The 27575-nt window shown below is 42.1% G+C and overlaps 1 protein-coding gene across 2 annotated transcripts; it reads right to left on the bottom strand.

Moving 5' to 3' along the window:
- Positions 1-8082: 8082 nt before the first annotated feature.
- GEMIN8 (gem nuclear organelle associated protein 8) lies at positions 8083-27386 on the bottom strand. 2 transcript variants are annotated; one of them, XM_014791117.2, is made up of 5 exons: positions 27302-27386; positions 23640-23722; positions 19805-19845; positions 18330-18768; positions 8083-8621 (listed from the first exon to the last, which is right to left on the bottom strand). In XM_014791117.2, the coding sequence occupies exons 3-5, from the start codon at positions 19814-19816 to the stop codon at positions 8365-8367; spliced, it is 708 nt and encodes a 235-aa protein (XP_014646603.1). In that variant the 5' UTR covers positions 19817-19845; positions 23640-23722; positions 27302-27386; the 3' UTR covers positions 8083-8364. The 2 variants fall into 2 exon arrangements, with proteins under 2 accessions (XP_014646603.1, XP_087282595.1); XM_087426469.1 differs by lacking the exon at positions 27302-27386 and adding an exon at positions 27162-27278.
- Positions 27387-27575: the final 189 nt, after the last annotated feature.

Genomic DNA, 27575 nt, shown 5'->3' with positions numbered 1-27575 from the left:
CGGAGGTCACACGTTCGGATCCTGGGTGCAGACACACACACCATGAAGCCATGTTGTGATGGCATCCCACATACAAAATAGAGGAAGATGGGCACAGATCTTAGCTCAGGGCCAATCTTCCTCCCCCCCCCCCAAAAAAAAAGGAAAGAAAAGAAAATGATATGCCTAGGCGTAGTTTTTTTTTTTGGCATTTATCCTGCTTGGTGTTCTCTGAGCTTCCTGGATCTAGTGGTTTGGTGTCTGACATTAATTTGGGGAAATTCTCAGTCATTATTGTTTCAAATATTTCTTCTGTTCCTTTCTCTCTTTCTTTTCCTTCTGATATTCCCATTATGTGTATGTTATACCTTTTGTAATTGTCCCACAGTCCTTGGATATTTTGTTCTTTTTTTTTTTTTCAATCTTTGCTTTCTGCTTTTTGGTGTTGGAGGGTTCTATTGATGTATCCCCTAGCTCAGAGATGTTTTTCCTTAGCTGTGTCTAGTCTACTAATAGGCCCATCAAAGGCATTCTTCATTTCTATTACAGTGTTTTTGATCTCTAGCATTTCTTTTTGGTTCTTTTTAGGATTTCCTTCTCTCTGCTCACATTGCCCATCTGTTCTTGCATGCTGTCTACTTTTTCCATTAGATCCCTTAGCATATTAATCAGAGTTGTTTTAAATTTCCCATTTGATAATTCCAACATCCCTGCCATGTCTGGTTCTGATGGTTGCTCTGTCTCTTCAAATTGTGTTTTTTGCCTTTTGGTATGCCTTATAATTTTTTCTTGATAGCCAGACATAATGTATGGGGTAAAAGGAACTGACATAACTAGGTCTGGTATAATGTGGTGGTGAGGAGTAGAGGGAGGGGAAGCGTTCTATGGTCCTGTGATTAGGTCTCTGTCCTTTAGTGAGCCTGTGTCTCTGGACTGTGAACATCACAAGTGCTTCTCAGTTTTGTTCTCCCCCCTTAGGTGGCACAGGATGGCTGGAGTTGGATATTTCCCACCCTCAGGTCAGTTAAACTCTGATAATACTCCAGCAGTTTATGCTCTGGTTAACCAGTTTCCCCTGAGGACAGGCCTTGTTAAAAACAGAGTGCTCAGTCTTATTTCAAAATGGTTCCTTTTCCTCTCCCCTGCTGGAAGGAAACCCAAGGGGATGGTTCTCCAGTATTTACTGTGGGAACCTGGTCAAGCTCCTGGAGATAAATCTCACAATATTGTGGGGGCCCCCCTATGACTGAGACCCTTGGAGTTTTTAACTCTCAGAGTTGACCACACCGAGCCCCCAGCAATTCCTCAGTTCCGGTTCAGGTTTCCCTACCCGGCACTGGTTCCCACAGAGGTTTCTGCCAGAGAGTCTCTGCTCTGGTAAGCCACAACTCCTTGTAGTCACCTGTCTCTCCAATCTTGGGGGCAGCGGTTTGCTCTGTGTCCTCCCCTTTCTTACGGATCCTAGAAGACTTGTTGATTTTCAGTCTGTTCAAATGCTTTTTACACGTTAGGATCGAGTGGCGACTCCCAAGCTCCTTACATGTGGAACCAGACTCTCTGCCAGTTTTAAATCTCAACAAAAAAACAAATGGAAGGTACATAATTTAAAAGTCAAATAATCCTGCAAGATTTAGACTCAAAAAAGTAGTAGTCCCGTACCCCATCATTCCACACCTGATTCCTCTCCCCTGAGGCCACCATTTTTAGGTGGTGATAAGTGCTATGGAGGAAATAAACACCACAGAGGGGTTAAGGAGTGCCTTCCTGGTGGAGGGGGTTGCAGTTTTAAATAGGACATCGTGAAGGTCACGTATGAATAAAGGAAGAAGGGAGTGATTTATGTGGATACTTAGAGGGAAAGCTGTCCAGGTAGAGAAATGACAAATGCACAGTCCTGGGGCAGGAGTGTGCCAGGCTGTTCTGGATCACTGCTTCCCACATTGATATGTAGAGAAATACCCTGGGGTTAAAATGTGCAATTGTTAAAATGCAGATTATGCTTCAGTAGGTCTGGGGTGGACTTGAGACAGTGCATTTCTAATGAGCTCCTAATTTAATAATTTTTATTTATTTTTTCCCCCAAAGCCCCAGTAGATAATTGTATGTCATAGTTGCACATCCTTCTAGTTGCTGTATGTGGGACGCGGCCTCAGCGTGGCCGGAGAAGCGGTGCATCGGTGCGCGCCCGGGATCCGAACCCGGGCCGCCAGCAGCAGAGCGCGTGCACTTAACCGCTAAGCCACGGGGTTGGCCCTAATGAGCTCCCAGTTGATGCTGATGCTGCTGGTCCAGGGACCACACTCTGAGTAGCAAGGTCTGAGAAAGAGTTAGGAGATCAGTGGGGCTGGAGCAAAATGAGAGGGTGGGCAAGGAAATTGAACAGGGGACCAGATCTTGCCATGCCTTAAAGGCCACTGTAAGGACTAGAGCTGTTATTGTACATGAGATGGAAGCAGAGAAGTGATGTGATCTGGCTTATGTTTTAGAAGCATCTCTGTAGGAGCTGTGTTGAGAATGGATTGTAGGAGGGCAAAGGCGGTTAGGCAGCCATTTAAGAGTGGCTTTTAGGACATTCACTGTGTTGTGTAACCAACACCTCTATCTAGTTCCTAAACATTTCTATTACCTCGAAAGGAAACCCTGCACTCATTAGCAGTCACTCCTCATTTCCACCCAACCCCCAGCCATCAGGCATATTATTTCTTCTTACTTTGAATCAATTTTTTCATCAGAAAATTGGGGATCATGCTTCATTAGGTTGTCAAGAGAAACAAGGAAGGTAATGTGTGTAAACTGTCCAGCACTATACACGTAGGTACCTAACAAAGGTTGGATCCTTCCTTCCCTTTCCCTTCAGTCTTGTCATTCCGGTGTCCGAGGTGTCAGATTCCACAGCACTCAAAACAAGAAAAAAGGCTTTGTAAAATCTGTCTTTGGAAAAATAAAAATGTATCTTCCCTTTTGAAAGGTGGAATGAGAGTAACTGATATAAATACAATTAGCAAAAATCAATCTTAGATTTCTATTTTTATTTTAAAACTCTTTATTTTGGAATTATTTTAGATTTATAGAAAAGTTGGAAAGATCATACAGAGTTCCTATATACCTTCACCTAGTTTCCTGTATTGTTAACACTTTACATAATTATGGTACATTTGTCAAAACTAAGAAATTAACATTGGCACATTCCTATTAAATAAAACTACAGACTTTATCTGGATTTCCCCAGTTGTTCCACTAATACCCTTGTTCTGTTCTGGGATCCAATCTAGGATCCCATATTGCAATGAGTTGTCATGTCTCCTTATAGTTTCTTCTGTGACAGTTTCTGTCTTTCCTTGCTTTTCACGACCTTGAGGGTTTTGAAGAGTACTGGTCAGGTATTTTGTAGACTGTCCCACAATTTGGGTTTATCTGGTGATTTCTCATGATTAGACTGGGGTTATGGGTTTGAGACCACCGTAGAGGTGAAGTGGCCTTCTCATTACATCAGGTAGCACATGGTATCCACAGGACTTATCCCTGGGGATGTTAACCTTGAGCTCTTTGATAATGTGGTGTCTGCCAGGTTTCTCCACTGAAAGTTGTTCTTTTCCTCTTTCTACATTCTGTTCTTTGGAAGTAAGTCACTAGGTTAGCCCTACTCAATGGGGGAGGGAGAATAAGGTCCACCTCCTAGAGGGGGCAGTATCTATAGATGTTATTCGTAATTCTTCTGTAAGGAAGACTTGTCTCTTCTCCCCATTCATTATTCTAATCATTTATCAGTATGGACTTGTGTGTCCTTCTTTTCTACTTTGCGTTACAATCGATGTTATATATTTTGTTGCTCAAATTGTTCCAGTTTGACCCCAGGGAGTTCTTTCAGATTGGCTCCCATGTCCCTTTGACATGCCCCAATCCTTTTTTTTTTTTTTTCCAGTATATTATCTTTTGATGTAAAATTTGGTTTTCTTCCCCATCTATCCACTGAAATTGCTTTAAAGTCTTTAGATTACAATGGTTTCTAGATGTCAGGCCAAAGTCTACTTTTCTCTTCTTAGTTTACCAGACCTTTCTGTGACAAGGCTATTAATCTCTTTCCTTCAAATTCCATTTCATTTTCTAAAAATTTACTATGGAATTTTCAATCATAAACAAAGCTAGAGAAAAGAGCATAATGAATCTCCATGTATCCATTACCCAGCTTCAAGAATTCTCAACATTTTGCTGATCTTGTTTTAACTGTCACCTCTCCCATGCTCTGCCACTGGAATACTTTAAAAGAAATCCAGACATCATATGAGTTCAACGGTAAAGAGTTCAGTGTCTTTAACAGAAAGGAACTTTTTTTTAAAAACATAACCACAAAACAATTATTACACCATCCAAAATTAATAATTCTTTAATATCCTCTAACGCTCCTCCATATTCAAATTTCCCAAATTTTAATAATTAATTTGTTCAAATTAGGATCCATACAAAGTTCACACATTACATCTTATAACAGTCCCTCCCCACTGCCATCTCCCCTTCTCCAACACACACCTTTTAAAAGTCCATTTATTGAAGAAACTGGGTTTTTCTATCCTATCAAATTTCCCACATTCTGGATTTGGCTGATTGTATCTTCACAGTCTTTTAACATGTTAGTCTATTCCTTGAACTTCCTGTAAATTGGTAATTAAATGTAGAGTCTTAATTAGATTTTGTTTTGGTGTATATATATATTTGCAAAAATATTTGCAATACATTCAAGATATATAAATCTCAATATCTATCTATATCTATTAATATATATATTTGCAAAAATACTTCATTGGTGGTGAAGTCAACTTCCTAATGCATCACAGTGGAAACCATATTGTCTGGTTGTCCACTTATAATTTTCCCTTTTGAGACACCTCTAGCTCCTGGTTTTCCTCCTCTTCGTCATCGCCATTTCTTCTTAGCTCCCCTCACAGACTCTTTACCGATGTTTTAAAGCCATTGTCCTTTAGGGCCCCACTGTCACCGGTCTATTCCTCCTGTCTATACATGGTCCCCTTTTCCATCTTCCTAATGCTGAGGACTCAAAAGTCTGTATTTTTGACACAGATCCTCTCTACTGAGTTCCAAACCCAAATATCCAGTGACTGACAGGATGTCACTGGATGTCCTGTGAGCTATTCAAACTCACTAGGTCCCAAACAGAATTAATTGTCCTTCTTCCCAAACCTGTTTTTCATTGTTTCCTTTACCTCAATGACTAGAACCACCAACCAAGACAGAAACTCAAGCCATCCTAGACTTTTCCTCACCGGCTCCAAATCGCCAAGCCATGGATCGTCTATTTCCTCAATATCTCAAGTGTGTCCCCTCTTCTTCTTGCTGCTATAGCCTCAGTTCTAAAATCCAAAGAGTGTAAATGCATGATCCAGAGTCACACATTCTCAAGCAGAGCTAGGACTAGAACCTAACCCTTGCTCCAGCATGGAATACACTGGAATCTTGCTGAGGGCATAATCAGCTCCAGATTCTTTGCTGCGCTTTGGAGACATTGTGCTTGATACATTTTGTGAATATGGTTGTAGAGGCCAAGCTCAGCAGGGTGAAGCAGCTAAAAGTGGGGAGTTTAGGAGTCTGAATATCTGGGTGTGACACCCACTTCCACCACTGAAAGTGAACTTGGTGAAGTTGGTTAATTTCTCTGTGCTTCAGTTTCTTCATCTGCAAAATGGGAATATTCCTTTACCACTTTTCTGAAATCCCCAAGGCTCTGGAAACTGGAAGTTGTGGGGTTTTTTTTGTTTTTTTAAAAAATAATGTTTGGCAGCCCAGTCTGACTTGATTGTAAGGATTTGATGACAAAACCTGATCTGAATGGAATTGAGGATATTTATGGTCTTTACTTATCCCACTTAGAATATTCTTCCATTTTACTGCACAACTGTCTTTGATGACAGGCTGCTGCCCCAGCCCATTGGGACAAGTTCTACAATATGCTGTTTTACTTTTCCAAAGTACTATGATGTCTAAATTCTGAAACACACCTGACCTAAGGGTTTTGGAAAACAGGTTGTGTACCTGTAATAGCTACTTCATAGGTTTGTCATAGGTTGATTGCTAAAGAAACTAATATTTATAAAGCAACTTGAAGAGTGTGTGGCCCATAGTAAGCCCAATATGTTTGATAAATAAACATTTCATATAACAGTTAACCCTAGAAATTAAGTAAAAGATAAACTATTTTGTGTCAGAATAGAGTTTGATGAATTTGGGGGCCTCCATCAAAGCTGGGTTCCTATCATAGCTTTTCTGTTATAAGGAAATTAAACATCAGAGAGACAGAAAAATCCCTTTTGAATGGCACTCTAATGCTCTCCCTGCTCAGAACCATTATTCTGCAGCTGGCGCGTATGAATTATTTCCATACAAGTTTCTCAATTTTAGTACATACATATGCATCCATAGTATGTAATTTTATAGAAAGAATGATCTGACCCAAAATGTCATTAGTGCTGAGGAGCCCTGTCCTCATCTCTCTCTCTGCTCTTGCAGCTCCCGCACACACCTCCAGGAGTGCACGTATTGCAATTATTATCACTGCACACCTATCTGCCCTGCTCCTAGAAGGCAGGTTCCCGAGGAAAGAGACTATGGTTTAGCTAACTGGAATGGAAAGGACTCAAATATTTGTTGAACAAATGGACAAGTCATGGGTTCCTCCTATCACAAATTATCCAGGAGACACCTGCAAAGGACAGGTGGGAATGAAGTGTCAAGAAGCCGACACATTCATTCCAAGAGTTGACAGGAAACAATTCTCCATATTTGGAAGAAGTTTTATACCCAGGACCTCCACTGGCACTCTTTCACAATTTTTAAAGACAGGGAAGTAATAAGTATTGAGTATTTACCGTGTGGCCAGCACTGTGTGTTTCACAGGCACTAACTCAATGCGGTCCTCACAAAGACCGCAAGAGGAGGAATCATTAACACCCACTTCAGGAGCCAGGAACAGGAGCAGGAGAGGTGAAAGAAACTCGATGCGGTCACAAAGCCAGCAGGGGTAGGACCCGCATGCTGGTTTCTCTGGGGGAAGAGATGAGAGTCCTTTGTAAAGAGAAACATTTGTCTCTCAAATAGCTAAGAGCCTGCTGCAATGACAGGCTTTGGTTTGTATTTGTGTCTGAGTCACATTTATTTTCTATTTAGGTGGATGGGCTTAAAAAAAATAAATACTAAAGATTTGAAATTTTAGTCGTGTCACCTCAGGGGAAGTTAATTCTGATTTTTGTCTGTAATACCCACGCACAAATTGCAACTCGAGGAATAAAACGAGAGCTTGGAAAAATAAGCACCTGGGGCTGATGAAAATAATGCATTTGTCTCAGGGCAGGGGCTGAAATGTGGACCTAAGTGTTCTTAGGGAGAAACATGTCAATACGAAATCTTTTCACCAACCTTTGATGGATGTGCTAATCTTCTCAGGTCAACACGGGCTCACCCTGGCAACACACTGTAATAACTTATTTAAAAGGCAGCTGGCTTTTATAATGGAATGTTCCATCAATTTTTAGATTTTCGTTTTCAGAAATGTATTCTTTTATCAAAACAATATTTGATATACATAGTAAGGGTTCAATTATACTTTTTCTACAACAGAGAAGGCTGCAGAGGTGAGCAGGTTTGGGAATTATTGTTCTTTGTTCTCAATTCTGTATGACATTCAAGCTCTGTAGAGATAACAAGAATGTCAGACAGGTATTTTCATTCCCTTAGAGCAGCGGTGGGCAAACCATCACCCGGAAGCCAAATCTGGTTCACAGCCAGTTTTTAGAAATAAACTTTTATTGGAACACAGCCATACCCATCTGTTTACTTAACCCTCTATGGCTGCTTTCACACTGCAAGGGCAGAAGCAAGCAGTCACGACACAGAGCGTGTGGCTTACAGAAAATACGAACTCTCTGGCCCTTTAGAGAACATGCACTGCAGAGAGGCGGTGTGTGTCTCGCTGCATGCGTGCATCATTTTCAGCGGGGGCTAAAGGAAAATGAGGAGAGGCCAGCTGACTCACTTAAGGCATTTGCGTAGCTCAGGTGGGTTAAACAGAGAAGAAAATAGAAAAAGGCAAAAAACTAGGCAGTATCTTCAAGAACTTTAATGAATGAACATTATTCTTGACATCAAAAACCAGCATGACTTATGTGGAATTCTCACTTTACGTCAAAAGAAACTCTCTCAGGTTGGAACAGTACACGTCCTGCCAACTTCCAAGTGGCTGACATGCTCCCCCCCACCCCTCCGAGGGGCCCACCGGGACTTTGGTGGACGTACTCATGTCTCTTTCCTGAGAAAATGCACAGAAGGAGAGAAGAGAGGGAATCCAAAAGGCAAGGGGTGATGGCTGGGGCCCGGGGTTCAGAACTTGAGCGGAATGACCGGCCAGTATTTGGGCTGCTTCCTGTCACAGTGCTTGTCAAAGCTCAGCTGCACAGCCGCCTCCATGGCCTGGATCTTGGCGGCGCTGTCGCCGTAGAGCCGCTGCATCTCGGCCTGGCGCCGCTCGCCGGGCCGCTCGGCCGGGGGCTCCCCGGAGCGGCGCGGGTTGTAGCACAGGTCGTGGTCGGCGTTCACGTAGTCGGCCAGGCGCGCCGCCTCCAGCTGCTGCTGCCGCCCTGCGAAGGAGCCAACGCGCGGGGGAGGAGCACCGTGAACTTGGGGGATGCGCAGCTGCCCCGCGGGCAGCAGGCGGCCCCCCGAGTTCCCTCGGCTTCCCCTTCCAAACTGGGAAGTCGGGCCCAGCTGTGCCAGCTGAGATGTTCACGAGACTCTAAGGCACGACCTGCATATTATCATTATCTACGAAGCGCACTGTGCACTTATCACGGAGTCATACACTGAGAGAAAAGGCAAAAAGCCGCAAGGAAACGTCACCCCAAACTATCAAACCTCTGCCATGAGCCCTGAAAATACAGGGGAAGATGAAACCACCTGCGTTCCTCTCTTCTCTTCCATCTGCACGGCCGCCCACGACCTGCCGGGCTAGCAACGGCTGGTGGCACTCACTTGGTTTTAAACAGTGCACCAGGCCAGAAGGGAAATGAAACGCTTCCTGCAAAGGCCAGGGTTGCAAGAAGTAGTACTTCCCACCCCAAATGAAGTGGTGGGGGGAAAAAGTCAGCCCTTTGGAAGAGGTACTGATTTTAGGTATTCTGGCCGAGAGCAAGAGCTAGTCACTAGAGAACTGCAGCCAGGAGCGATGGTCCGGCCACACGTTAAAACACAAGCCAGACCAGGCCGCAGAGGGTGAAATGATACAGCACTTGCTGAAGGGAAAAGGGCCGAGAAAGGGCAATTCTGCAAAGGGAAGGAAGGCCTCCGACTTCAGTCTTCCTGCTATATTAACAAATGCACACCAGTGTGCTGATTCCCGCCTTATGGGAGCTGACTCTCCACTTCACTTCACAGGTTAGCTTAGGCTAAATTTCAAGTGATACCTGCTTTTAAACCTACTAATTTAAATGGATCCTTGTAAAGCGAGAAATATTTATTCAATTTATTCTCCCCTCTATACTTTTTACTCTAACAAGTCCTAATATCATAACTTTTATTCTTATGTAAATGGAAACAACATAAAAATATCAACAAACCAATGCTTCATAAGGTAAAATTTAGCCAACTTAGATTCTTGTAAGCGACTGTCAAGAAGAGAGAAATTGACTAGTAGAATGCACACATCTGTAGCTACTATTGCTACCAAGAGAAATACTACTAAATAAGGAGTGAAGATGGTTGTAGGGGAATAAAACAATGATATAAATCATTCTTTCCTTGTTAAAAAAAAAAGTAGCAGAATGAAAGCTTAGTATGGAAGGGAACACAAAAGTGAGCAAATCAAGCGTGAACAGAGAGATATTTATGTGCCTCTGCATAGTCACTGTCATAAATTCCGTTCTTTATAAATAACACCTTGGACCTGGAGGGAAGGGGTTTTATAAACTTGGAAACATTATTAACAACATATATGGCCATTTCTGTCTTAGCACATCTGCAGTTTACTTTGACATAAGGAAGTAATATACGGATATGCCAAATGACTGTCACACAAAACAAATGCAATCTAAACTGTTACCTTATCCATGCAAGAGAGATATAAGTGACTTACTGTGAAGTGCAGAACTAAACCAAAATATTGGCCTTTAATAGGCAAATGAATGGGAGGTCAACAGCATTTGTTTCTCATTTTTGGTCTTTCCACCAAGTTAGAAACATCAGGATATAAGTTGTTCAGTTCTCATGGGTGTTTAAATTCTATGTTGTCCTCCCTGCCGCCCCCAGCAAGACTACTCTTCTGAAGGCTTGGCATTTCCACATTAGCCAGAGACAACAGATTCCCTCTGCCACCTATGAGAGCCTTGGACACGTTACCAATCCTTGGGCTCTGGTTTCTTCGTCGGCTCGGAGGAAACAATCCGATGTGTAAGGCTGCTGGGGCCTCAGAGCCTCTGCATCTAGAGGACAGAGGGTCCCAGGCCACAATGCTTTTACTCTCAAATTTGTCCCAAGACTATAATTAGCCTTATGACAGATTTAGTGACCCAACAGATGTTGAACTTCCTGTCTAAATCTGAGTCTCTGAGTTTAGAAGTTTTAATAAACACTGGAATCTTCACTTAGTAAGTGTTGCTCTCTGCCGTTAGGATATGTGAATATAACCTTTTTACTTGTGCATCTTTCTTTTCCTTATAATTTAACGTGGTTATAATTATGCTTCAATTGACAGATGGCAAATTAGACTTGGGGTGGTGAACACAACGCAGTCTTCAGAGAAACTGAAATATAATGATGTACATCTGAAATTTATATAATGTTATAAACCAATGTTACCTCAATAAAAAAAAATTACACTTCTTTCTGCTATCCTTCTGACAAAAACTATCTTACAGGTATTAAATCGGTATAACAATTCTATGTTGAGAGACATTTTCTCTTACTGTCGACATCTGCGGATGAAACGCTATGTTAATACAAAGCAACCCCAGCCGGCAGTCAATGAAGCCTGTGCAATTTTTCAAGTTCGCACTCAGCATGAGCTCATGGGTTACCATCACAGGGTTTAGTTAATAAAGTTCATACAGTGTAAGAATAAAAGAATAAAAGACACAGCCCTCTGCTCTCAATTCTCTGCTTGGATCTCCTTCCCATCCAGGCCTCCTCATGACAATTTAAGGCCCAAACCTTGTCTCTTCCCTGCCTCACAAGACGTTTCGAGGTCTCCTGGTTCCCTGCGTAGTGGGCAGGTGCCCTAAAACATAGTAAGGGGTGGGAAGCCTGTCTCCCACAATGACAGCCTGGCTAGCGCCAGGACCCCCCTGTGGGAGTCATCTATGGGGGAGGGGCACTGTCGCCTGTACTCACTCCTACCCCCAGCCCGGGGAGGATGCAATGCCTGACACAAAGCAGGTGCTCAGGAAATGACTGTTGAGAGAAAGCTCGGACAAAGGCAATACATTATTTTTTGTAAACAATTGTTTCTTCCAGATGCTGTTAAAGAAAAATGATGACAACCCAGGGATAGAGAAACAGATGCTCAGATCTCAAAAGGTGCTGGGTAGAGCTCCCTTCCAGTAGGTTCCTCAGAGCCTCTGTGGTGGAGAGGCTGGGTGGGGAAGAAGGAGGGGAGGGGCACCAATGGGTTGGGGTCTGATCTTGTTCCCTTACATCTGAATTACTTTGCCTCTACTTACACAATTAGAAAAAAACAAGTTCTAAGGCTAGACTACAAATTTGAAAACCAGTCAGCTTAAAACCAAATACCCTCAGACTGGCTGGGCACTGGAGGCTAAGCTAGCATCTGAAAGTACGTAGTGTATACTGACTTAGGGGACACGCAAACCTTAGAATGGAATATACTTGTTTGAAGGCATCCACTCATTCTGTTTTCTATTTATTGCTTCCTTCCTCCCAATGAAAGAAAGGATTCTCAATAACTGGCAGTTTTTCTCCTGTCAAAACAAGATGAGGGCTGAGCCAACCAGATGGAGGATCATCTGATTGAGGTAGAGGAGAACATCACCCTTCAGACGTAACTGAACAGGGGCCTTGTCATGGACAGGTTGGTCATTTTGACTGAAAACAACAGTGGGACTCAATGTTACCAAGTGCTTTTTTCTTGTAGGGTATTTGATCATGGGAATTTTTTTTAATAAAAATCAGAATATCTTTATAGATTCCACCTTTAAAACAGGCTTGTAGTGGGTTGAATAGTGTCCCCCCAAAATTCACATCTACCTGGAACCTCAGAATGTGACCTTATTTGGAAATAGGGTCTTTGCAGCTGTAATTAAGGGAAGGATCAAAATGAGATCATAGTGGATTAGGGTGGACCCTAAATCCAATGAGTGTCCTAATGTGAGACAGAAAAGGCCACATAAAGACAGAGGGGAGAACACGTCAACCCAGAGGCAGGGACTGGAGCTGCGCTGCCACAAGCCAATGAACGCCAGGAGCCCCCAGAAGCTGGAAGAAGCAAGGCACTAGAGCCTTTGGAGGGAGTGTGGTCCTGCCAATGCCTTGATTTCAGACTTCTGGCCTCCAGAACTGTGAGAGAATAAATTTCTGTTGTTTTAAGCCACCCAGTTTGTGGTAATTTCTTACAGCAGTCCTAGGAAACTAATAGACGGGTTAATATGCATCTAGGGTTAAAATAAGAAAAACAGTATTATGCTATTAAGGAGAAACTTTACTGGATTCCATCTGGGTTCAGGATAAATAACCCTGATATTTTTCACCTCAGTCTACACACTTCATGATGTTACCAATGTAGACAGTCCATAAAGGAAAAAACAAATCCTGAGAAGTGACTTGGACTTCAGAGAACCTGACATAGCAGGAAAACTCTCATTCAGTATTCCACAGACAATTAGCCCAAAGGTAGAACATCTTGGAGGACAAAGCACTAAGACAACTGAGTGTTAAAGAATGTTATTTTTCCTAGGATTAGCATATCTTTCTGATTATATTCTCTGCTCTGTTGCCAGAATTAATGATCTGAGCACAACCGAGTGAAAGCACAGACTTGACTGATATCATGAATGCTGCATTTCTGGCTTGTCAGCGACACACCCAGAACACAGGTACTGGCCAGCAGACCTGGAGCCACTTCTGATGGGTCTTCCGTCCTCACCCCACGTCCCTCGCTCCGTGACAAAGGTAATCCTGAAGTCAGTGGACAATCACCATTTTCACTTTTAGAATAAAGTGCATGTCCATCATTCCCTTCCACTTTCCTATGTGCCTTGTGCACATATTTTCTCACTGATTGGCTTTGTGCACTTCCGAACATCTGAGTGAGACGAAACAAACACACATGGCGGAACTGTGCTCCATCAGTATGGTTCCACACTTGAATCGCACTGACTAAACCGAAATGGCTCACTAAATACTGGGCCATAAGCTTCACCTTATCCTCTAGGTTTTCCATAGACGGTGGATGCAAGCAAAACAGATGGGGTTCCAGCCAACTGACTGAAGGTTCACTATGAAAACTAGAGTCTGAAACCTTCCTACTCCAGTGGACACAACACACTGGAGCAGATGTCTCCCATCAAATGGATAAACACACATCTGGGCCCTGTGGCAAGAACAGCACTTTGAGTGCTAAGTGAGGAGTGGACTTAACCCCTTTCTTTCTCTCTCCTTCCCAATTGACCCATCCCTCAAAGCCTAGAGCACACTCCATTTCTCAACAACCAGCCCGTGGGCTCCTCCTCTGACTGCAAGTTCACTGGCTCTACCCTCATTTGCAAAAGCACCAATGGACCACACCACAGACAGCTCTTCTAGATAACATTTTTAATTTGATTTTGTCTCCTCTTCCCAACTGGGTTTAAGCTCTTTGTGAATATGTCCTTGTTTTGACCCAAGAGATATCCCCCAAACAGAGATGATAATTATCTGATTGGGTCAAGCCTGAGGCAACAGTGGCAGTGTTTGTTTCAGAGGGCCTTCTTCTCTATTGGGAATGATAACTTGCACTCATTTTCCCTCTAAGTATTAGGACTATGACCTTGTAGTCTCGACTGATGGTTACTTATGACTAAAAAAATGATACTTTTCTTAACCTAACAATAAACATTTTTCCTGAGAAATAATTGAAAACACAGCTGACCTTTAAAACTTCACAACTGTCTACTTTCCCACAAGCAATGTTACCACTGAAGCTTTAAATAATGGAAATACCTCATTAGGAAATGATGACATATAACATCATCAAAAGCATGCCTGTTTCCACTGCACAAAAGGAATTCTTTATTTATCCTACTTAATTTTTTTATCATTGAAATATGTTAAATTAGAGAGTATCTGGAAGAGTAGTGATCACAAATAAGAACATGCTATTCAGTCTGAAGGATTTTATCCTAAGAAAATATTAAATAAGACTCAGATGACAATGAATTGAATAACATATATGTTCCTGTGGAAGTGAATAACACTGAAAAACTAAATCTTTCAAGTTTAGGTACGTTTTCCCTTGCTAGTAATATTTTATAAAATTCTGTGTTCTCTAAATAATTCACATTCAAAGCTGAATTTGCCCTTATTGAATAAGTAGCTTCTAGTGGTTCAAAGAGCAAAACAAAACAACTTTAACCAAGTATTCACACTGCTCAGGTCCCTTATCACTATTACGACATTTCCCAACTGTGTATGTAACTAAGTCTCCATGAACATTTCTAGTGAAGGTAATGGATTGGAAAGCACCACGGGCATTCAAATTACTTGCAGCTGAATTCCATCATTCATTACTGCTCGAAGGAACACGAATTCGTCCTATACACCACCAAGAGTGCTAGTGAAAAGAAAGAATGCTGGTAAACCGCTGCCCATTGTTTGTGGTGGGGCAGGGTCAGGCCCCAGCAGCTTCTTCTAGTAAAGACCAAGTCTGTAGCAGCAAGATTAGACTCTGACACCACAGCCTGTTCTCGCCCTCACCAGACAATTCTCCCATCTCCCAGGGACCTGATAATGCTTTCAGGGCAGAATGCAGGACACAAAAGCATCGCAGAGACTCTAGGACAAGTAGTTTTCAATGATGCTACAACTACACATTCTAAAAGCAAAAGCAGCAGAAGCTCGATGTGTTTAATGCTGTTGTTAGGAATACGGAAGTGGGTTCATTCTTCCATGTATTTCACTATATTAAGCTATATCAAGCAAGAATGTCCTTGAAACAGAACTAAAAGTTGTGTTCATGACTATTTTGACGAAATTGTGTTAATAACTAAATTTGACACAACCAACACTTTAATCTGTTACATTTTAAATATTCTAAATCAGTTTAAGAGTTTGAAAAGTGCAGAGCAGAAATATATGACTTTTTTTTGAAGCCACAGAACATCTTTTTATTAAAAATATGCAGAATCTCAGAGCATCAGAGCAAAACCAGTTTATGGTTAATAACCCATATTAAAGGATGAGTTATTAGCAACTAACCACAACAACTAACATTTCTTGAGCACTGACTTTGTACCGAGCACTGTTCTACAACTTTTCTCTTATCATCTCATTTAATCGCATAACTACCACTCCATTAATTAGGATCCCCGTGTCACAGGTGAGGAGACTGAGGCATAGAACAGGGTAGGTGGCCCACAGGAGGACAAGAACCTCTAGCTAGTCGGTGGTGGAGCTAGGCTAGAACCCTGTCATATGAGTGGTTCTGCCACAGCTGTCTCTGTATAATGTTACTAACAATAATGTAAATAATAGGGAGCAAGGTTAAAGATGTAGGTTGTACGGGTTTTCATAAAATTTCCTTTTTTGTTGGTTTGCTATCTAGATCACAGTAAAACAAATACATACCACATTTTCTTCACAGTGATGGCAAGATCTATGTGGTTCACTGTATGTCCCACTCACAGACTGCACTTGGGAACAAAGAAAATTCTCGCAGGGTGATTGTATTAGTTTCCTAGGGCTGCCATAACAAAGCACCACAAACTAGGAGGCTTAGAACAACAGAAATTTATTGTCTTCTGGAGGCCAGAAGCCTGAGATCAAGATGTCAGCAGGGCTGTGCCTCCTCTGAAGGCACTAGGGAAGGGTCTGTTCCAGGCCTCTCTCCTAGCTTCTGGTAGTTCCTTGGCTTGTGGCAGCAGAACTCCACTCTTCACATGGCTTTCTCCCTGGGAGCATGTCTATCTCTGTGTCCAAACTTTTCCCTTTTTATAAGGACACCAGCCATATTGGATTAGGACCCACCCTCATTTTAGCTTGATTACCTCTGTAAAGACCCTATCTCCAAATAAGGTCCCATCCTGAGGTTGGGGGGGTTAGGACTCCCAACAAATCTATTTTTAGGGGACACAATTCAACCCAGTAATAGCAATGATAATAGTGTAATTTGAAGCCCTGAAGTAAACTAAGCAGATTTAGGAATAATATCAAACAAAATATGCAGTTCATCAAGTTTATAAAGCATTCAAAGCCTAACTCACTTTGTAAAATGCCCCTCAGAACCAAAGCAGGTTTAGCACTTTGTGGGATCTTTGGAAACCTCTGATTTAAGCCTCATAATTAATATTGAAATACTTCATTCAGTCATTCAAAATAATATTAAGTGCCAGGCACACCTTAGCAGGTAATTTTCATGACTTTTCTTTTTTTTACCTACCTAGAATTCTACCTGACAAAAGTAAGAGGAGGAACTGGGATGGTTCTTAACCATATCTGTAACTGAACTGCTTACACTGGAAGGACTCATTTCATTATTTTCATTTCATTCACATCTATTTTTTATTGAATAACTATACCAAGTTTATTTTAAATTAGCAGATAATTCAAAATGGCCTTTTGGATGACTGGGATTTGCTCCCATCCTTAATTAAAACTTCTATCATAAAAGCATCAATCTCTGGTGGGAAAAACACGTTATTCTACCTTCTGGTAAGGACAACAGAAATGAGCCTTATCTCTATCATATTTTCTTTTTCAAAAGCTGTAACAAACAGCATTCTAACCAAATGTGGACATGCTTCAATGCTTACTTTCCCTCATTCGTTGCATACTTTTAAATTAGACTAATGATTATTTCCTATGTATCTTGAAAAAAGGTAAAGTTTATTTCTGGAGATCAAGGAAAGAAATATACTCTATGTGTAACAGAACAACTATTTTAAAAATACTCATTTGGATATACTTTCTAATATGCATCAAAGAAGTCAACAGTGTAATCAGAAGAAGGGAAGTAAAAAAGAAACAATCTGAATGAGTAGTTTAGTGAAGAATCACAGGCAAAGACACTAAAGGGCACGATACTTTATACAAAGCCCATGGCTCAGTTCCTGGCAGCCAGTGGGGATCAATAAATGCTAGCCCATCATTAGGAAAATACAGATCATTCAGGATGGAAATGAAACTTGCCCATTCCCAGGCTTGTATGTTTCTGTTTATTAGGAAATTCTAGGTAAAATATCATAAAGTTAGAACTCAACAAAAATAGTATGGAGACTAGATACTGGTTATAAGGAGAAAAGCATATCTGTTAGAGCCACTGACAATGTAAAGGGGCTGGTGCATCTTAATAGTAAGGAGAGCATACAAAGTAGTTCTAACTCTTCACAGCAAATTAGTAAGAAATTACAAACAAAACTGCTTTTGCATTGAAGATAGAGGACCATTCTCACAATTCTCTACATCCAGGGACAGACACCTTCAATGCAGGATCAAACTGGAAATGTTTAAATACCAGGCATTTGTTATTCTGTTTAGGTTCACACTGATCTCTACTCGGAAGGGAGCCTGATATTTACGATCTGGTAGCTCTAGAGTGCCAGGGAAGTCTCCGAGCTGTGGACCAGTGAGTTGGCAGCAGGATTTTAGGAACTTAGCAGTCTTAGGGACAAAACCTAATCCCTGAGTTTGTGTTAGAGGAACAAGCACAGGCACTGGAGTCAGACAGACCTTTGTCTGAATCCTAACAGGAAATTACTAGTAGTGCACCACAGAACAAGTCAATCAACCTTAAGGCTCACTTTCCTCATCTGTAAAATGGGTTTAATACCTCGAGGGACTGTTGTGTAGATTAGGGAACACACACACATAACACACACATACACCCCATCTGGTGGTGTCTAACCTTCAATAAATGACAGAGGCCCTATTAGGATAAGCTTTGTTCTAGAACTAACAAAAGTCCTATATTAAAACAACTCTGGAAACTAATATAACTGAGGTACAATATCACCATAGCTTTTCCAGGCTTAGGATTGGATCTGGAACATTACTGAAGAGTTATAAAATAACTTGAGAGATCAGGGAAGAAATAAGGCAGAAGGCAGGGCAAGGAAAGGAAGCACGAGGAGACAGAGGCCTGCACTTACGTCGCTCTTCCCTGTGCCTCTCGGTCTCTGCAAAGTACTGGCGGAGCTCCTCGGTGATCTCCATGTTGCTCACGTCGCATTCTACGCCCCCATCTGACTCGGTCTCCATCTCCTCCTCTGCGGACCAAGCCTGGTCTTCTCTTGTGCTGTCATATAGATGCTGCCCAGATCTTCCAGCATGCAAATAACCGCAGCAGGAGTCCTGAGAGGCCGAATGATGGTCATAGAAGGACTGAGGAGATCCACTCTCGTTAGCATAAGAGCTTTGGGCAAGAGCTGCGGGAGGGGAGTACCACGGGGTACTGAAATAAGATTCTACTGCCTTCCTATAGGCGTTCTGGTGGCTTCGCATCCAAGCCATTGCTTGATGATAATGTTGCCAGTATCTTGCATATACTGGATGAGAAGACCAAGGCTCGGTAGCTCTCGATGATGCCGCCTACAAAATAAAGGGAGGTGTAGGCTAGATACCACACAGTTCATTCTCAAGAGAAATTCTCAAATGTCTAATCAACTAATCAACATGTATTGACTGAGTATCTACTAAACACCTACTCTACATTAGGGTGCTACTGGGCCAAAAAGGATATAGGACAGGTCCTTGCCCACAATGGATACCAAGTATATGCACACTTGCTCTGAAGTACGTGTACACGAGGTATTCACAGGACAATTAGTTTAAGATTATGTCCCTTATAAAGTGGGGACAGAGGCTAATAATGATCATTTTTAGATAAGGTGCTGTTGGAGGTCATTGAGAGGACGTGACTACCAGCTGACCCGAGAACTGGACTTGGGCAATCGGAGCTCCTCACCCCTTCCCCTGTGCATGGAACGTACGCTCTCCCCACTGTTCCCACAGTGGGAGCCATTTTCAAGGATACAGCCTTGAAAGAGCAATGTGTTGTTGAGACCATCTGGACGGTACACATGACTGAATCCAGTTAAGGCCTCTATATAAACTTTTAAGATTTGGCAGGTGGGTGCGGAGATCTACTTGTCTTGCAGATGCCCAAGACAGGCCTCGTAAGTTCCCTTGCTTATTAAACCTGCCACCTACCAATCTGGAGTGGCCTGCCTCTTTTTTCAGTCTCTCCTTGCCCTCTGTGTACGGGGGCCAGTTTGCAAACTAACAGATGCAGGGAGAGATAAGGACCTGACGGCTATCATCTTGGCCCTCTCTACGCACTGTAATTAAGTGACTAGTTCCAAGTTAGAAATGGCCTGCCAAGAACCACATGGACTAATGAGCAGGATGTTCCCTGGTCCCTCCCTCTCCGCCCCCTAAACACCTGCTGGCTTGGCCCACTCCTCAGTGCCTGGGACAAAAGATGTCTAGCAGCACACCCAATGTTGCTTTTACTTTTAGTTTTCTGATATATTTCCTTGGTCTTCTCCACCCTAGAATGAGAACACCACAACTGTAATGACTAAAATTTACATTTTTCTCTTATGAGTTAAAAAAAAAAACTTACCTTTGCTGCCATCTCTGTGAAAGTCCAAATGGGCACCGCAACTAGGAAAGAACAACCACAGTGCAAACGCCTGGTCAGTACAGGTGGGCGAGAGTCGTGGCTATTTTGCAGTTTGCAAAGCAGCTCCTCAGGCTGCTTCTTCCCAGTACTGTGCCTGGTCTTCAGGCAACATCCCACCACAGGACCCTGGCACCTGGGCTATGACCTTGTGGGTCCCCTTAGGTATGATTAAGTAGCTCAAAGGACACTGTATTTTTCGAGTACTTGTTTCCCTATTGAAAGTAAAGTCTACGAAAAGAACCACAGAATTAGTTAGTAGCTAGTATATATCTAAAAAATAATATACAGAACACGAACTAAAAATGTACAACTATGACTTTACTTACTAATTCTTAACTCATGCCGATGCCTATTTAAATTAACCCTGGATGTCCTCAAGCCTTGAACAGAACAGAATACATCTTGCTAACTCCCTGGAAACCTTTGTTGGGTCTTGCCTCAGGTCTGGGACTTGCAGCAGCCTCTCTAAACAAGACATTTATCCAGCCTGGGTTGTCCCCTGGGCTTTAAGCCCCCAAAGCCTTGTTTTGGTTTTGATTGCAATAAGCATCTCTCAGCCAGCGTGTGGCACCACACTCTCCCTACCTAACCACTCCTTGTCTTTGCAGGAGGAGAAACTGTTCCGTGGACACTCTCCACCAAGCGACCATGTGGACTGCCTTTGCCCAGCAGCCTTGCTCTGCCAGGATTTACTCCTTCCTCCCCACCTACCTGTTTGTGATTTACTGATATGGCAGGAAATATCTAAGGTAAAGTTTATCTGCAGCTGTATCTTTTACAACCTATTTAAAAGAGACTTTTTTTTCCTTCCCATTCAGGAGTTCAGAGCCACTAAAATGCCAGCCTACAACAGAATGTACTTTAAAAAGGTTAAACAACAGTAATATCCTAAAACGCAAGAGAATTTAAGCATCTGTGAGATGAAACCACTAACAATGTGATGCTGAGCAAAGAGCTACCAGGGTTTCGAAACTTTGGAAATCAGATACTGAAAGAGTTCAATTTTTCCCACTTCACTCAATTATAGGGTAGAATTAAAAAATCTCCAAGCCTTAAGAAATAAACTTGACTTATTTTGTAACCTCTATCAGATGTTTTGCTATGGTTAATGTGGAAAACTGAGATGTTAAATTGACCATATCTTTTAAGATTTAGCCTAAAGAGAATCATTCACTTTCTTTTTAAGAATAATAAGCTTTCAAATAGGGTATTTCCAAGAGGGTTGCCATGATCTTCTGTAAATTTATCTTATACATAGTCCACACTTCCTGTTCTCTGTTCTCAATTCAGGAATACACACACATGCAGTAAATGTAAACTAGAAAAAAGCTAACAAATGCAGTGAAAATATGTGTAAATTAAGTTCACTTATTTTAAAACTATAAAGTTTTAAAACATGAGCAATTATCTGAAAACCTGGCTAACTGCTATGTGCTTTACAAGCTACTAAAGAAATATAAAACAGTCAACACCGTTAAGGGGCTCACCACTCAGAGGAGTAAAACTAACACAAATGAAATGATGGTAGAAATCAGTACACACTTGAGTGCTAAACGGTCAGATGCAGCCTTTAAGTGGCTAATTCACTCCAGCCAGGTTTCATATTTCTACCACTGAAATCTGAATAGCTTTCTGAGAGCCTGCAGCACATAATAACATTAAAGTGAACTCCATGTGTGTCCTAATCAGTTTGTTTTAGAGATTAACAGGTAGCATAGGAATTAAATTAGAAAAGTCTAGGAGACATCAGCGTGTCTTCTGGAAATTAAGAGTTGTGAATCCAGACTTCTATGCCTTATAAAACATACTTAGAATCAGATCAATGTAAATATTAATTATTTTGAGCTGGGAGGTCTGACAGCCTCAAATATGTAATAAACATTATTGTGACTGAACACTGCTGTAGACCTCGGAAAATTCTGTTTTTATTTATAACTGGGAAAATCCAGCCTGGCATTAAAAGTAGTAGTACCAATATTCTGAAAATGCACAAGATGGCTTATGAGAGGCTCCACGCTGCAGAGCTGGAAGTTTAGGCATGCGCGATAAAGTAGACAACTGTTTAAGTGGTGCAAGTGTAATCCATCATGTTCGCCAGGCTGCTCAAATGCCCATGGCTGTGATTAAAAAGGGGGAAGGAGTGCTAATCGGAGGAGAGTTTACTTATTTATGTCTTTGATTTGACAAATAATTTGATAGAAGGGCTGTCATTTACACTGCCTCAGAGATCACGCAAGGCACACTCTGAGCACTTCTGCAGGAAAGCAGCCAGGACAACGAGCTGAGATGACTGAAGAAAGCCAATTCCAGCATTTGGACCCGAAGCAGCTCAGCTTCAGCCCAGTGTGCCGACTATCTATAAAGGATATCAACTAACCAGCGAAGGCGCTGGACTCTTTTAAGCCCCAGGCTAGAAAAGAAAGACAAATTTATATTAATGATGAAATACAGGCAACTTTGTCATTGATTTTATTCTGATTATGCTTTCCTCATTGTTTTGGCCACTGGGACACTTATAACCAAATCTGCTGCCCTCCTCCAGCAAGTTGAGAGTCCTGGGGCTGTATGTTGAATATGCTCATTTCAACCTTGCCTTTCTTACTTTCCCTCCCCAAATTCCAAAACCTATGCATCATATTCTTTTACATTTTAAGTATTTTTAATATTCCTAAAATCCTACAGATATTCAATTAAAAATAGTTTCTGAGAACGAATGACAATTAATCTCTCAGAAATCAAGTAAGGTACAGAAAAATACATCTACAGGAATAGCTGCTTGCATGGAGCTTTATAATTATTACTAGCTCGCTATAGCCAGTATCACTCTTGGTATTTTATGCCAGCAATTTTTTTCTATAAAGGGCCAAATAATAAATATTTTGGGCTTGTGGGCCACATACGGTCTCTGTCACATATTCTTCATATTTTTCTTTTTTTTAAATTTAAAAAACGTTTAAAAATGTAAACATCATTCTTAGCTCCTGGGCAGTATAAAAAACAAGCTATGGGCCATCATTTGCCCACCCCTGTTTTATGTTAACACATTCTTAAGCTGGATAGACTCTGCCCTCGATATGTTGAGCACCCTAATCGGTCCTCACTTTCTACTTGGAAATCAGCAGAGGAACTTCACGATTCTCACATGTCTCATACATTATTGGGCTTGGAATGAGACTAGTGGAAGCAAGACAACTGTGATTATGACCAACAGCAATCTTAGTGACCAGTTCCTAACATTTGGGACAAAAGAATTGTCTCCATGACTAAATAAGGAAATTGGACCACTTCTTAAAGATCTACATAGACATTTAAAGACTTAATTAAAAAAAACCAAACTCCAGCAAAACTATCAATCAACAGGGCTCAGAAGGCATGTAGCGCCATGATTTCTGACGGAGACCCTGCTAGCTGCCATGTGCTAGACAGTAACCCAAGGATGGGAAGCAGGAGAGAGTTCTGGGTGTCTAGTCCCTGCAAGAAGGAATATGTACCCTTCCCTGCTAATGGCATCAGTCAGCTAGCTCCCAGGGGAAGGTGAGACCCTCCTCTAGGAATGCGTCCTGTTAACTTTTTAAAGCTGGTTACCCTTTCCACACAGAGTGCTTAAGGACCTACTAAAACTTCCTGGGTGCCCGAAAAGCCAACATGAAAATAATTCTAGACATTATAGCAACACTTCCAGACACCACCATCATCTCAAAGAAAAGAAAGTTTCCGGTTGCAGTAGATTTCGATGCCTTTTCAATGGTCTTGAACTTTATCTTTCATTCCTCACCTCCCTGAGAGTGTCTCCTACTCTTTTATGGCATACGTCTTCATGGACTGAACAGCAACTTTTCTCCTAATGGGATGGTGGAGCTGAAAGAAAAGAGATGGGCAATGTCAGGGCAGGCCGGGATCCACAGCACTACCAAGCGGGCAGCCCTCCCCAGTGAGCACAATGGCATCACAGTCACTACCCAGCTGAGCCCAGGCGAGCACAGAGACAGTATTCATTGTCTGTCCTCAACCACCAGAGAAGGAAGGAAAAAACCAGCACTGAGGTCATTCACAAAACACTGCCGAGCCCACAGGCAAGACAGTGTCTCTGAGTCTTGAACCATATATTTTCCCATACAGCCTTTCTTAAAAAATGGACTCATTCTTCAATGAATCTGCTTATCTTGGGAGATGTATTTTTAAATGCATAAATATACATGAAGAATAACAGACAAGAGCTTTGTAATTTTCAACGGATAAAATGTGACTATTTCCATCAAATTATTAAAAAATTCCACAAATAAGTAATGTGGCTTTGCTGAAAGGTAGTGACATCGTATATATTCTTTTTACTGCATATTTATATTCTTATAAATGTAGGATCTAGGATGTGTCATAGCACCCAGATCAATAAAATAAAAACACAAATTCCCCTCAAAATGATAATGTATACTCTGTAACTGGATTTTCCTGTCTTCCTTTTCCACTAGAATTCTGAAAATCAAATACATGAAAACTCACTTGCTTTGATTTTTGCATAGACACACACTAAAAGTCAATCATTAAATAAGTTATGCTGGCTAAATCCCTGAAAGTCAAACCCTTCTAATAAGGCTCCCACCGATATGGATCTCTGAGCCAACCAGATAATTTGGGGGGATCTAGTTAGGCCTTCAGTACCCACTGTTTCAAGGTAGAAGGAAAGGGGTCTGCTGCAGATTGCTTAAAATAAATGAACGTATGGTGAGAACTCTGATTATATAAATTGAGTCATATGCAGTTCTAAGGAATTTCTGTATATGCAGTAATAAGCCCATCAGAGATGTTGTCCAATAACACACACACCCGTAGGAACTTCCTCAACTAAGATAAATAATAAAATGAGGTTTTTTGAGAGCATGGCTTCCTACCCCCTCCCCCAGCAGCTTGACGGCAAATTCATCTGCCTTGATGCCCTCATTCCCTCCTGTGGCTTGGCATGGTCCCTGCTTAGTGATTTGGACAAGAAAGATGGCTCAAGTCTGAATGGCCTTCCACCCTCAGGAGGCCAAGCTCCATCTTTGCGCCAGACACAGGCCTCCTACAAGTGCACATGCTACTGTGTTCAGAAAGCCTACACCTCTCCAGCTATAGCAGCCACCCTTAAAATGGACGGGCAAGGGAGCCAAAAATCAGTTTTATTTCCTTTTCATTCCCTCAACCCCAAACCCCAATTTACTCCCTTCTAGATGTTGCAATAAGAAGTAATGTCACAAAGAAAGCATAGCATGTGGAAGGAGAAAGACTGAAAGGATGTACTAACCGTTCTTCTTTTTTTACACAAATGACATTCCACCCACAGAATGGCATTGTTTAATTTGTCAGCAAGGGTGACGGAATTGCGAATGGATTTATTCGCAAGCTCACCAAATCCCTATGTGACTAAAGTCAGAATCAGAAGTGAAATATGAGGCCACTCAAAAACCAAGTTACCCTCTGACTCATGAACACAACATGCAAAGGAATCGCTGAAAACTGGGATAACTGAGAAAGACATAACAATAATACAACTCAAAAGAGGAAAGAGGTAAGTTGGTTTCACTGCAAGTACATCCCTCATACAGCAAAACCTGGCGTGACCATAAAGGAATAAGGGTTGAACAGGCAGCTAATGCAAGTTAAGCGCATATGAGCAAAAACCATGACTAGTTTAAAGTGGTTAAGACCACCAGTAGATTTCGGGAGGCTTATTCCAAGTTTTACTTCTAAAGACTCACACAGGGTAATTCCATGTTAATCTCTCTCTTTTCTCAATTTATCCGGTATTCACTATGTCCCAGTCATTTGGACATTTAATCAGTTACTTGTAGGCATGGATTCTGGAATCTATTTCTTTTAAATTTCCTATTTTCCTTCCAGCACGAAAATCATAGCTAATATTTCCTGCCCTTGGATGCTGCTGAGATTCTTGTTTCCGGATAACACTCTCCTCCTACCTCTACCCTTCCTAAAATCACTGAGTAGCTACTCACTCAAATAACTCTGACTATAAACTCCAAATCTTTTCAGGAAGCAGATGTTTAAATACATTAATGTTTTGAAAGATATTTTCAATTCATCTGACCTTTGATCAACTACAGTTATGCTCTTTTTTCACTTGTCCAACTGTTTTCTGGCTGGATTTCCTACTGCAGAGAAGTAGTTCCAAGAGTTCTGCACCTACTTTGCTATCTCTCCAACCTCCACTCTAGCCTGAATTGTTCTATTTCTCCCCCATCCTTTTTATCTCACCCTATTCTTAAATGTTAGATCCTAAACAACAAAATAATTCTTCACCATCTGTAAAACAGTTTTAGAATGAAAATTTCTCTCTAGAGCTTTAGTTTGTATCCTTTCCCAGCACAGCAATGAACACACAGAGGGGACTTGTATCCCTTACTGTGAATTTGCCTTCACTTAGCCTATCCAAAGTTACTAACAATCGTTTATAGTTTCTGTTCGCATTGCCATCCCAAAGGGACTATTACTCTTACAAACTATATTAGTATACATTGTGTTTTTAAAGGTTATCCTCACCCCACAATTCATGGGAACCCTGAGAGTAAATAACCCCAGAAGTGTTGTGTTACTAATCTTTAGACTTTCAAGTAATGTTGTTCTGACTTAGGTGCAAAACAGCTGAATACAGAACCTAGCTTGTGAAACAACTTTAAAAATCATTCCTGAAAAAAATAAAATTGTTCAGAACCATCTGATCTGTACTAAGGGATTCTTAGGATTTCAAAGCTAAAAGGTCCTTCATTGGCCACTGGTTCAACTCCACTTAATTACTGAGGAAGAAAAGCGGGCAAACACATTCTCCACCTCCACAGGTAATGTGCGTAAAAGACCACAGGTGCCAAATATTCTCCGATAACTTCCACCAAAACCTCTGACCTCCCACAGAGGTTACAGTGCGAGGGAAAAGAAAGAAAACCCCAATTTTTGAGTAGACGGGTCAGTATCCTAGACATCCCTCCACGGCTCAGGCTGCCCCGGGCGATCTTCTGTTGGGACTGGGCTGGATGAGCCAAGTCCGAATGCACCTTCCCGACCTAGCTTAACACAGCGTTACTGGGCACATCAGAATCACATGGCGCGCTTTAATAAAAATACCGATGCCTGGGCCCCACTTCTAGAGATTCGAATTTAACTAGTCTGGAATGGGGGCCCGGGCATCAGAATTCTTAGAAGTCATCCAGTGATTGTGATGCACGGCAGAGCTGAGATCCTCTGGAACCAGTCCCCTCTCACAGTTAACCAGCAATGACTGAGGAATCTCATGGGCGTCTGGCCGCACCTATTGCCACAGGATGATGATAACTACGACAACGTTCCAGCCAAGCCCTCGGCTCTCCTGGCCTCAGAGGAAGCCAGGCTCCGGGGCCTCCAGGCTCCTCCCTCACTCCCCAAAGAAAATCCAGTCGTCCCCTGAGTCACCTCGTGGGCGCGCGGCTTGCAGATCCCGGGCGCTGGGCGAGCAGGAGCCTACTTCCGGTGGGGAGACTGAGAGGGCGTGAGTGGGAGGAGCTGTTGCCGGGGCGACTAGACGTGGGCTTCCGGTACGGGCACGTGACCGCGGTGCGCCAGAAGTCCCGCCTGCGCTTCGGCTGACGTCATGTCCGCGCCGCTGTCTGCATCACGCTGGGGCACTGGCGCGGGATGAGGATCCGCCTCTCGAGGCGGAGCGTGGAGGGTGGCGGGCTGGGAGGTC

The sequence above is a fragment of the Ceratotherium simum genome, chromosome X (assembly GCF_057802395.1).
Source record: "Ceratotherium simum simum isolate JZ-2026a chromosome X, ASM5780239v1, whole genome shotgun sequence".
Taxonomy (NCBI): domain Eukaryota; kingdom Metazoa; phylum Chordata; class Mammalia; order Perissodactyla; family Rhinocerotidae; genus Ceratotherium; species Ceratotherium simum.
Note: the sequence above shows the minus strand (reverse complement) of the source record. Positions and strands in the feature narration are given on the sequence as shown.

Excerpts from the sequence above, each read along its gene's own strand:
- GEMIN8 (XM_014791117.2), bottom strand. Across the intron at positions 8,622-18,329 it reads GAGGCACAGGGAAGAGCGAC|GGCGGCAGCAGCAGCTGGAG; the intron begins GTAAGTGCAGGC and ends GCTCCTTCGCAG.